Source organism: Magnolia sinica, chromosome 13, assembly GCF_029962835.1.
Source record: "Magnolia sinica isolate HGM2019 chromosome 13, MsV1, whole genome shotgun sequence".
In the NCBI taxonomy this organism is placed as follows: domain Eukaryota; kingdom Viridiplantae; phylum Streptophyta; class Magnoliopsida; order Magnoliales; family Magnoliaceae; genus Magnolia; species Magnolia sinica.
This window is the reverse complement of record NC_080585.1, coordinates 33,420,244-33,431,695: the sequence shown is the minus strand read 5'-3', so window position 1 is coordinate 33,431,695 and position 11,452 is coordinate 33,420,244. Positions and strand designations below refer to the sequence as shown.

General features: G+C 38.6%; 2 protein-coding genes across 4 annotated transcripts; one reads left to right on the top strand and one right to left on the bottom strand.

The window, feature by feature from the left end:
- Positions 1-2,423: 2,423 nt before the first annotated feature.
- LOC131224086 (uncharacterized) lies at positions 2,424-3,083 on the top strand. The gene has a single exon (XM_058219650.1). The coding sequence runs from the start codon at positions 2,441-2,443 to the stop codon at positions 2,993-2,995; it is 555 nt and encodes a 184-aa protein (XP_058075633.1). The 5' UTR covers positions 2,424-2,440; the 3' UTR covers positions 2,996-3,083.
- Positions 3,084-8,044: 4,961 nt separating this feature from the next.
- Positions 8,045-11,420, bottom strand: LOC131223515 (glutamate synthase 1 [NADH], chloroplastic-like). 3 transcript variants are annotated; one of them, XM_058218953.1, is made up of 6 exons: positions 11,259-11,420; positions 9,890-9,948; positions 9,714-9,743; positions 8,864-8,875; positions 8,406-8,479; positions 8,045-8,322 (listed from the first exon to the last, which is right to left on the bottom strand). In XM_058218953.1, exons 1-6 carry the CDS (start codon positions 11,278-11,280, stop codon positions 8,172-8,174), a joined length of 348 nt encoding a protein of 115 aa, XP_058074936.1. In that variant the 5' UTR covers positions 11,281-11,420; the 3' UTR covers positions 8,045-8,171. The 3 variants fall into 3 exon arrangements, 2 of the variants coding, with proteins under 2 accessions (XP_058074936.1, XP_058074935.1); XM_058218952.1 differs by lacking the exon at positions 11,259-11,420 and having other exon boundaries at positions 9,890-10,071; XR_009160513.1 differs by lacking the exons at positions 8,864-8,875; positions 9,714-9,743; positions 9,890-9,948; positions 11,259-11,420 and adding an exon at positions 8,610-8,857.
- Positions 11,421-11,452: the final 32 nt, after the last annotated feature.

The following is an 11,452-nucleotide window of genomic DNA, read 5'->3' as shown; positions in this document are numbered from 1 at the left end:
ACCATATACAATATCTAAACCATTCATCAAGTGGATCACAACACGAATGGACACGGGCTAAATTATAAAATAGAACATGCAATTGGGCCGGATTATAAAAAGCCCAGAACCGTGGAACCGATCCGGAATCGAACTGGTTTTCACGGTCCGATTCCGGTTCGGTTCTAGGGTGCTAACGGTCCGGTTCCGGTTCTAAAAATCTTAGAATCGTAAGGAACGGTTCGGTTCCGGTTTCACCCCAGAACCGGACCGAACCGAACTGTGTGCACCCCTACTCCTCGGTTCCTAGATCGTTGAGTTGGCTCCGTAGGTGCAGATTCTACCTACAGCCCAGAAGCCGAGTTTTGTTGCCTGGTCGGCTCAGGATTAACCGCAATAATTGGTGCATGTGCTTTCTTCTTCCCTTTTGCCATTTTCTCTAGTAAAGTAGGAGTGGTTTTTATGTCGATTCCCATAGGCAACGCCAAAATGTTGATGCAGAAATCTAGCTCACCCTCGCCGTGCTCCGAGCACTGGTGCTGAGCCATGTAAGCCTGCATAGATGGAAAATAAAGGAGACCCTGGCTAGAGCAAAGGACCCTCCAATGCCAAAGTCAGGCTAGGAATCTGGGTTTAAGTAGTGTAAGTGAGTTTAGGGTAAGAGATTTTGCGTACATGTTCCTATAGATGAGTCTCGAATTTATACCATTTGATTGGAGTGAATGTGTTCGTCATTCTTGGCATGATCTCTGCCATTAGGCAAGAACTATGTGACTGAAGATGTTGACGGTTACATTGAGATCGTGCGCCGGATGTTGCTCCTAACGTGCGTTATTGGAGTCGGTTTCTGAGCGTGATTGTAGATCACCTCTCGTCCGAGCTGATCCTATAGTCCGAGTCCAACCCAAAACGGACCGAGCCCACAAGCCGTCCGTGCCCATTCGCTTGCTGACAAGGATCTGGTTAGGGTTGACGGTAAAAATGTGTAATGGCTTCTTCTGGGTTCTAAGCTGATGTGAAAGCTCTACAAAAGAACTTAGCAGTCAGGCACTATCTCAACTAATGGTCTGGACTCAGGCGGAGTAGACGAGCTGACATCGCACCGCGGGTCAGCCTTTGTAGCTTTACTATCTTGCCTATTGAAGTATTTGATGTGGCCACTCGTTCGGCCGAACAAACCTTAAACGAATCTCGATTGACCCGTCCAAAAGATGCGGCTGAGCTGAGTTGACTTTAATTGGGTTGGCTTAGATTCTCCCATAACAGTTCCCTTTCACCCTTTTCCTAGAACGCAACCCACTCGAACTTTCGATTAAAATTATACTTGAGTTTGGATGGAAGCAACCATTGGATGCATTATACTCACCATGTGGGTACACTTGAATTTGAATTAGCGGCGGATAAGGTGGATATCGGGAACAGTTAAGGGTGCCGGATCTATGAGTCTCTGGAGCTCACGTGAGGTCTGATGTATGCGTTTTATATCCACTAACGTCATCTGTTTTGGCAGCTCAAAGCAGATCCAAATCTCAGGTGGATGACACCGTACGAAAAAGTAGTGATTGAACGTCCACCATTAAAAACTTGCTGGGCTTGCTATGATGTTTATATGCCATCTAAACCTGCTGACAAGGTCACACAAACCTGGGTGAAGCTAAAACACGAATATCAATTTGATCCAAAACCTTCATAGCATCAGGAAGTTTTTAATGGTGGGCATTCAATCACTACTGTTTCCTATGGTGTGGTCCACCTGAGATTTTGATCTGCTTCATTTTTGGACTCTTGCCTTAAAATTAGCTGGAAAAAACAGTTGAACGGTGTAGATATAAAACACATACATCATGGTGAGCCCTATATCATGGGTCCACAACTTCAGTGGTTTCCCTCATCTACTAAATCTGCCTCGCTACTTGAGACTGTGGGGCAGCTGCGCCTGCGCATTATTTTTTATTGCATGACCCAGGACTTGGGCGGCCTCGATATACAGGAGGAATGATATAGGCATATAGCTGGTGTACAGCAACCTTCCTATGCACCTACTTGTAATTGGACTCTTTGGCAACCATATCTCCACCATTCATTTGTCCATTTGGTCCATTCCATTCTTCATAAGCTATGATGGAAAATTCATTTCTGAACTGATGATCCAGACCATCTAGCCACTCACATGAAATGAACGGACAAGATTATATATATTCAGGTCCAAATGCTATGGGTTTTTACCAGTAGCCCAAAAAGAGTGGACTGGACATAATGAACGGTTTTGATATGTGATGTGGATCCCAACCTGTCCAAATGCAATAGGTGCATGGAAAGGCTTCCATACACCACGAGCCAGTGATCATTTCTCAGTTATATGGTCTACAGAGAACATTATCCACGTTTGGCAATTGGCATAGCAGTTTTTGCACGACTCTTATTGTATAAGGCCCACAGCCTCAAGTGTACCTCTGACAAAATGGAAGAAATGGAGAAAACTCCTCCACAAGTAAAAAAGGCGACGCCCCAGATTTCTCTCCGACCGTTCGATCTTTCGGACGTTGATGATTTCTTGGTATGGGCCGGCGACGATCATGTGACCCAGTTTTGCAGGTGGGACACTTACACTTCCAGAGACGATGCACTCAACTTCCTCAAAGAAGTCACAGTTTCCCACCCATGGTATAGAGCCATATGCATAGACAACCGTCCGATCGGGTCCATCTTCGTCCTTCCAGGGATTGGAAAGGACTCACGTCGAGGGGAGATTGGGTATGCATTGGGCCGTGAATACTGGGGACAAGGGATAGCTACACTGGCAGTCAAGATGGTGATTTCATCTATATTTAGTGAGTTGCCATATTTGGAGAGGGTGGAAGGGCTTGTTTCTGCAGAGAATGATGCCTCACAAAGGGTAATGGAGAAGGCTGGGTTCCTGAGAGAGGGTCTGTTGAGGAAGTATTTCTTTGTTAAGGGGAAGAGTAGGGACATTGTTGTCTATAGCTTTGTGGCCACAGATCTCATGTTGAAGTGACCACTTGCATGTTTTTGTGTGTTGCATGGATGTTTAGTGATTTTTAATGAGAATTATTAGAATGATTTGTACTCACAATGTGACTTTTTATGTGGGGCCTAAGTGGGCCCATCTATGGTTACAGTGGACCGCTTGATTGATCCTGATTTTAAGACTCGCCCGAGTTGTATGCGACTGTCTTGGTGCGTCCCGATCCATTTTGACACCATTTTACTTTTATCGTCCATTTTGCATGCCTTTAAGTATATAATTGTTGAGCAATATATGTTAGTATATGCTAAATTGAAAGTCATTTCTGTATAGGTGAAAAGAACTCATTAGAAGGATGAACTATTCCCTTCACGGATCACTTGATTTTACACAATGAGTAGCTGAGTCAAACCAATCTTCATAAATTTAGTCATAATTCATCTATTTCAACACATAGGGTCATAAGGCGCTTAGTTTTACTTGAGCTGCTATCGACTTTGGCATGCCCGAGACACACACATAATACGTGTAATGGAATTCAACACTAACAGCGCCCACCTATCCGTTCAATGTGTCCCCTCAGTTATGTCCTGGGTCTGAAATTCAGTTGATCTAAGACTATTATTGGCCGCAACACATATTGGAACTTGGTTTGCCCTTGATTTTGGCATCCTAATTTTGACTTGACATTTCATCAATGGCAAATGAAAAGGGTGCAGATAGATAGCCTGGTTTTCATTACTCAAAATGATGACCCCCACCAAATCAAAAGCAAGTACTGTTCCTCTCAACTTGTCCCCTTTGTTGTTGCCCCACTTGAGTGTCCTTTTGGCTAGTTTTTCAGGCCCAGGGTATTGTGAGGCAACACATCTAGTGAATGGGTTGGATGTTGTGAATACATTACATTGGCCCACTTTTGGCCCACTTCTGGAATGCGGTGGTACTGATATCCCTTAGCTGTTTTAGTAAAGAATAGTCCATTAGAAAGTATTTGAGTCATGATCTTACAAATGAAATCTCTTTTCCTTCCAATTTCATCATTTTAGATATAATGTAAACTTTTTGTGAATTCAATGGTTAAATGATCAAAGTGATTTTTATTTTATGCATGGTGGGACCATCTAACCTACCGTTTCGACCTTGTTCTTTGATGTAGGATGTAGAGCAAGTACGTTCCTAACATAAATGGAACGGAAGAAGTTCAAAGAGAAATCAACAAAAAAATCAGCATAGTTTGATTGATTGAGCAGACCAATCAAGTTGATCGATCGATTGATGGATCGGGTCAATCGATCAGAACAAATATGATTTTTAGCTTGTCTCTGGAAGTTTTTGTGCCATTCCGATCAATTGATATATAATTCGGTTTATGGATGACAAAAGCTTGCATGTTTTTCAGTTTTTATTTCCTTAATTATTTGATTAGGTCTCTTCTAATTGCATATTAGGATTTGTTTATAGTTATTTAAGCATGTAAACTCATTTATTTTAAGGAGCTTATTAATAAAATTTTCAAAACTTTCTTCTCTCTCATGGATTCGAATTGTTTCTCCCTTGGATTCAAGAAGGCCTTGTGATTTAAGGTGTTTATCATTTGAGGAAGATGGTGATCGTCATCATCACACCCTTTCCTGCACCATTTTAGTATCTGAGAGCAATATTTCTCTCGAATCGATGACTTCTAACATTGGATCGAGCAACAATCTCATGGATGATACTCCAAGAAATTATCCTTTAATATTGGTAACTTTCGATGCAGCGTAGCGGGAGAATCGGTAAATCATGCAAGGGTTGTACCATATGACGGAGGCTTTAGGGAAACTCTGTGTTCGTGGTGATAATTCGCCTCCTGTAAGCATTGGAATTTGCAATTGTGCTGATTGCAGGGAAATGTTGGCAGTGTATTGCAGAATCACACTTAAGGATGTGGGATCCAATGACATGATCCTCCAACATTCCGAATTGCGATGATCAAGTAAATCAGACGGATCGATAATTCAGGATGAAAGTTGATCTTCCTAATTTCAACAACCAACTCTACATCAAGGACTTCCCCGATTGGTTGTTTGAAGTCGAATGTTTCTTCGACTCTATGGATATCCCGAAGAGAATAAAGTTAAACTTCTGGCTTACGAGTTGAAAGGCGGAGCTTCAACTTGGTGGGAACAACTTCAGTTCACACGGACAAAATAGATGGGCAAACCAAAGTGGTGAATCATATACTCGTGAACCTTATGTAATGCATCTCATTAGATAAACACAAGCAATTTGTGTTGCTTCAAGCACAATTCGTATTCAACAATATGCAAAACCATTCCACTGGCAAGTCCCTATTTGAAGTTGTGTACGGACGAGTACCTAAGCATACTCTTGATTTGATTTCATTGCCCAACCTCGCAAGCATGAGCGTTGCTGCAAAATATATAGCGGACCGAATCATAAGTATACACGTTGATGTTCAAGCCAAGTTACAAGTTTCTAACGACAAATATAAAGAAATTGCTTACACACATCAACACTTGAAGGTGTTAATATGGGCGACAATGTCATGGTTCACCTGCGCAAGGAGAGATTTCCGATCGAGATATACAACAAGCTTAAGCACAAGAAGGTCGGACCACTAACTATACTCCATACGATCAATAACAACGCCTATGTTGTTGCTCTTCCTAAAGACATAGAGATCTCATGAAAGTTCAATGTAGCGGACCTATACAGTATCATGAACTAGAACCGAAGGATAACTCAAGGATAAGTATTTTTTTTTCAAGTGGAGGGGATCTGATGTAGAACGTGGAGCAAGCACGTTCCTAATACAAATGGATCAAAAGAAGTTCAAAGGAAAATCAACAAAAATTCAGCATAGTTCAATCGATCAACCGATCAGTTCAATCAATCGGAACAAATATGATTTTTTTAGTTTTAGTCTCTAGACACTTTTACGTCATTTCGATCGATCGATCGACGGACAACAAAAATTTGCGTGTTGTTCAATTTTTATTTCCTTATTTGTTTAGGCCTCTTTTAATTGCATCTTAGAGTTTGTTTAGGATTATTTAAGCATGCAAACTCGTTTATTTTAGGAAGCTTATCAATAAAATTCTCAAAATTTTCTTATTTCTCTCATAGATTGAGATGTTTCTCTTATGAATTCAAGAGGGCCTTGTGGATTCAAGGTGTTTATCGTTCGAGAAAGACAATAATCATCCTCATCACACCTGTTTATCGTTCAAAGAAGACAATGATTATCCTCATCACACCCTTCACTATGTCATTTCTTAACTATTCATTTGAAGGTCACCTAATGAAGAATTAGGATTCTTCCATCCAGGACATGGTCCACCCACGGTGAAGTCAATCAGATAAACGTCCCAAAAATGAGGACGATCCGCGCAAATGCTCATAACTAACATAATAAAACAAACCACCTTCTGACAACATCATGACCCTTAACTCTTTTGGAAGAAAATCAGTGAATGACGACGGGATTTCCTTTTCTATATTCCTATTATTGCCAATGAAATAAACAAGTTATCATTTTCACATGTAGTCTCTCTGAGTTAATCAGATACAAAGCTTGAACAATAGGCAACATGCTTTGAATGAAAAACCAGATATGATCTTGGCTCTTCTGCAAGGTAGGTGTATGAAATTGGGCTTGCATGTGATGCATTACCCGCATTGCATAGCATTAAAGATTCTGCCTCCTATTATAGGGACTGCCTTATATTGCATCATATTCTTTTTTAGCAATCTCCATCCCTATCAGGAATAACTATTGAGATGCCTATTTGAAGATCTTTTTCGGTAGAATGTGGACCATCGGTTACACTTCTTATAACCTCCATCTGTAATAGCAAGAAACTATCACTTATACTATTACACGGCCAGGATGACTTTTGCAATTAACCCAATCTAAGGTAATGCCAAATATATTGTTGGTTCGAATGTCTTACATGTGTATCACATTAATCTATCTCGATTAAGGTGCTGTTTGATAAATTTAAAAATAAAATTTGAAAATTAATTTAAGTACAGAAATCTTAAAGTGTTGAATTTTTGTATTTGCAATCAGTATTGAAAATTTTTTTTGATAATTTATCTGAAAATAAACAATTTTTTTTTTTTTTTGTAAAAACTTGTTTGACAAATGCAAATTAAAAAGTCTAAAAATTAGTAATTTTTCATATTTGCCCCACTTATCTTAACTTTTATCTTTTGTAGAGTGCAACAAAGATAAATATCATTACTTAGAAATCTTCTTATATTAGAAGGTTGGTGCCCGCCATGATGTTTATTTGCTATCCAACTTGTTCATAAGGTCACACAGACTTAGATGCCTTGATCCAAAACTTTTATGGACTCCAAGAAGTTTGTAATGTAGGTATTCAATTCCATTGCTTTTCCGTGATGTGGTTTACTTGAGCTTTGAATTTGCCATATTTTTGGGCTCATGCCTTAAAATGATCCAAAAAAATGAATGGATAGTGTAGATATAACACATACATTATGGCAAGCCTACATAACCTTGCCATATTACCATACTACCAACATTGGCATGTTATACACTATGCAACATATGCCCATTGACTCCCAAAGCTTTCGCAGGAATTTCCTACGATGGGAAGCTAGGTGAGGCCCACCATGAAATCCACTCCTTCCATCCATTTTGCCACATCATTTAGGGCAAGGGCCAAAATGAGGCGGATCCAAAACTCAAGTGGGCCACGTGACATGGAAAAGTGGCTAGGTAAATGCCTACCGTTGAAACCTCCTTGGGTCCATCATGATGTTTATATGAAAAAAGGCTCTACTGGTGGCCAAAACCGCCCCTAAAAGTCTCAAAAACCGCCGGTACCGGCGGTCGGAAGGTGCTGTTACAGGTATCTGAATCTTTTACCGGCGGACGAACCTTTTTACCGGCGTTTTATGACCGCCGCTAAAATAAGGATTTCTAGTAACTGTCGGTAAAACTATAAAAGCGCCGCTAAAACCTGTAAGACGCCGGTAAAAGTTATAAGAAACGCAGGAAAAACTATAAAAGCGCCGGTAAAAATGAAAAAGCACTAGTATAAGATTGATGGTCTATTTAAAGTTTTCAAAACAAACAAACTGCCACATAGCCTTCCACATGAACTATTTCAGTAAGGTCCCCTTCCACGTGACTATTTTCTCTCTGGATCGGATCAATCAGTGGGTTTGTAACCTAAGCAAACATCTGCTTGAAATACTCAAATGTAAGTTTCTTTCTATTGGACATCACAGCCAAAGGAGCATCATTTCTCATTGAGCCAAGAGCCTCAGTACCATCTTTTGCCATGGACATCAATAGCATCTCCAGGGCTTCTACAATGTATCTGAGTAAGGAAACCCAATGATTTATTTCATTTTTTCAAATATGAGCAAGAAAACAACACAGAAAAGGTCTGAAACTACTTACCCAAAAGCCTTCAATGGAGCCAACAATCCATGAATTCCCATGTTTTCCATGTTATTATCATCATGTCGATATACCTAAAGTATAAATAAAAATGGTAGTAATGACCATGCTCAAAACTTCTTAAAATCAGAATACAAATAGAAAAACTACCTGAACAATCAAAATTGATTGTGTAAGTTAAGGATATCTATAATGATTGAGTACCTGTCATACAGAGGAGAAGAAAAGATTGTGTGCACTTGGCGTGCATGAAAATTTAGTGGGCACATATTTGCCACCATCCAACAATCATTAGTGGGAATCTTAACATGATTTTATAAATTGTGTTTTTCAAATTCAAATTTTGAATTGATTATAGATTCCCACCAAAAACCATTAAATGGTGGGAGATGATGTGCTGCCAGATATTAGCGCTCCTAGTCCGCACTGAAATTCTGCTCTCAGCCATTCTTTTTTACCTTTAGAGAGACCTGCATCAATTTTCCTTACTCCATCTACTGCTGATAGAACTGCATCAATTTGAACAAGTTTAAAATTGATAAAAATTAATTGCAAAATAATAATAGAAAGGCAATTGTATAATTAATCTAGAAAAAAAAAAACAGAATTACATAGCATTAATCCCTTAATTTTACATGATTCCTTCATAAATTTTCCTTAAAACAGGTCCATTGAGGGGCTATAATTTTCATTTTGGGACCATCTACTATGTTGGTGGGACCCAATTGCTTCAACAACAGAGAGACCACTTTGTTTAGTAGTCTTGTGGACTGACATCCCAATACATACTAATGGAAAAGGCATAGCTCATGGCAATCAAATCAAGTAGGATGCCAAAGTGAAAGTGCAGGGGGAAGTCATGGCCACCAGACTATGATCATCATCATCATCATAAATAATTATAATAAAGGAAACTATGGTACTTTTACCTTTTTAAAAAAAGGTATTTTAAAAACTTTCCCTGAAGTATTTAGCAACTCTACTCCTGTAACATGTGCCTACAATATCTGAACCATTCATTTAAGTGGGCCCCACCATTGATGGTTCATAGCCCAATAGCTCAACTGATTGGACAATCCCTAATCCTTGTACTGGAGAATTGTTCTATGTAAGGAATGATGAAGGGAATGTTGGTCAATTTTTATTTTTTAATTACCCAATTGAACGGTTATCATTCTCTAATCATTGTGAAATTTGACCTTTAACCCATCAATGGTGGATCCTCTTGAATAACTGGTTCAGATCTGGTATACATGTGGACCATTGTATAAAAATAATCTCTTTCAACTTAGAAAAAAGTGGCAATACCTGAAATGCAAGGAGTAAAGATTCCATCCCCTATGACCATGCAAGTTCCAAGGAGAGCCACACAAAGAAGACATAACTTAGGAAAAGGTTTTAAAAAAAAAAACAAAACAAAACAAAAAATAAGGTTTACATCAAGAGTTAGGATGAGAATCCCAATAAAAAGTTTCCACACGCACCTGGATGCAACTTTGAAACCCATGGAGTGTGGCCAAAGAGTAGAGAAAATCTTCAATCCCTATTACCATAAAGACGTGACGAGCATGACGTCCATACATGTAGACAACCTTACCATAAAGGGCTTGTATAATGCAATCCTCCTGCCCCAAGAACAAGGAAAAAGAAAAATCCGGGGGAGAGAGATCACCTGTGAATGGAGCTCCTACATCTTAGGAAGGACCAGGTTGAGCTACAAGTAGATCAATGAGTTCTCAAGATTTTATATTACTTTGAGCATACACTTCTTGGAAAAAGAAATTATGTTAAGGACTCTCACTCTACACCAATTTACTCTAATAATTGTCCAACAAAGAAAATTAATATAAATGGCCATCGTTTCATCAATGTGTGTGCGGCCATCATTCCACTGTAGATCAATTGTACCTCTAATTTATAATATAATGAAGACTTGAAATTTTGAGACACTTTTTATAATCTCTAGTAGTTGATCAGAAGTAACAGGAACGATATATATATATATATATATATATATATATATATATATATATATATATATATATATATATATATATATAATTTGTCTTTTTAATAACCTACAAAAGAAAAGAGAAGCCTATATGCATCATACCATCATGGCTCAGCAGTCCATGTCTGGTATGGGCATCTTCCAGTAATTCCAAGAGTTAAATCCCTCGATAGTTGCATTCCTAGAGCAAATAACTGAAGTAGAAACTGTGACAGCTCACCACTTCAGTTGCAGACTCTCCAGAAAGAACAGTAATATAATATAAAAAAAAGCCTACAATTAATTAAAGACCAATGACATGAAGCTCAGAACTAATATCAGATGGTTCAACAAGCTGGATCAGGTAAATCTCTGATAAAAATTATGACAACAAACAAAAACATAACTGATCAACAATCAGAAGTGAGCACAACTTCTACCTGTATATTTCTAATCTTCATTGTTTATGTTAATAAAAATAAGGATAAATTACAAAGTACCCTTGGATATGCAACAAATAGCATTTTAAATCTAGGACTTCAATACAAATCATTCATCCAACTGGCACTCCACCCCAAAATTGGCAAAAGCTTATCAGAGCAATCATGCAACAAAAACAGATCACAATGACAAACAATTTGCTAGGTCTCTTCATAGTGAACCACTGACAAACAAATTACATAATTACTAAAATTGTTTTCACAATTGCAGTTTATTTTAAAATTGTATTAGTGGAGAACCCTTTTAACATGATCAAAGATATGGAAAAATAAGGAAAACATTGTGGTTTCAATTAAATAAATTTCCATAAAGAAGAAACCATGTAGCAGCTTCTTGTATGACTTCAAGAAAATAGGAGTTACCTATCAGTTTTAAGTGAAACATTCAAAAAAAATTTCTACTCTGGACACAGGCAGAGGTTGCTTCAAATGTGGTGGTCTGGATCATATCGCCAAGGATTGTGCCAATAGCCCGACTATAAAGAAGCAAAATCCTAATTACAATTTTTTTAGAGATATCCAAACAGCTTTTCCATGTTGCATTTGTCCTAAAAATC

Coding starts and splice junctions, on each gene's coding strand:
- LOC131223515 (XM_058218952.1), bottom strand. CDS start 9,988: ATGTATGGACGTCATGCTCGTCACGTCTTTATGGTAATAGGGATTGAA. Junction 9,744..9,889: donor GGTTTCAAAGTTGCATCCAG/GTGCGTGTGGAA, acceptor GCATGGTCATAG/GGGATGGAATCTTTACTCCT. Junction 8,323..8,405: donor GCTCCATTGAAGGCTTTTGG/GTAAGTAGTTTC, acceptor TTCCTTACTCAG/ATACATTGTAGAAGCCCTGG.
- LOC131224086 (XM_058219650.1), top strand. CDS start 2,441: ATGGAAGAAATGGAGAAAACTCCTCCACAAGTAAAAAAGGCGACGCCC.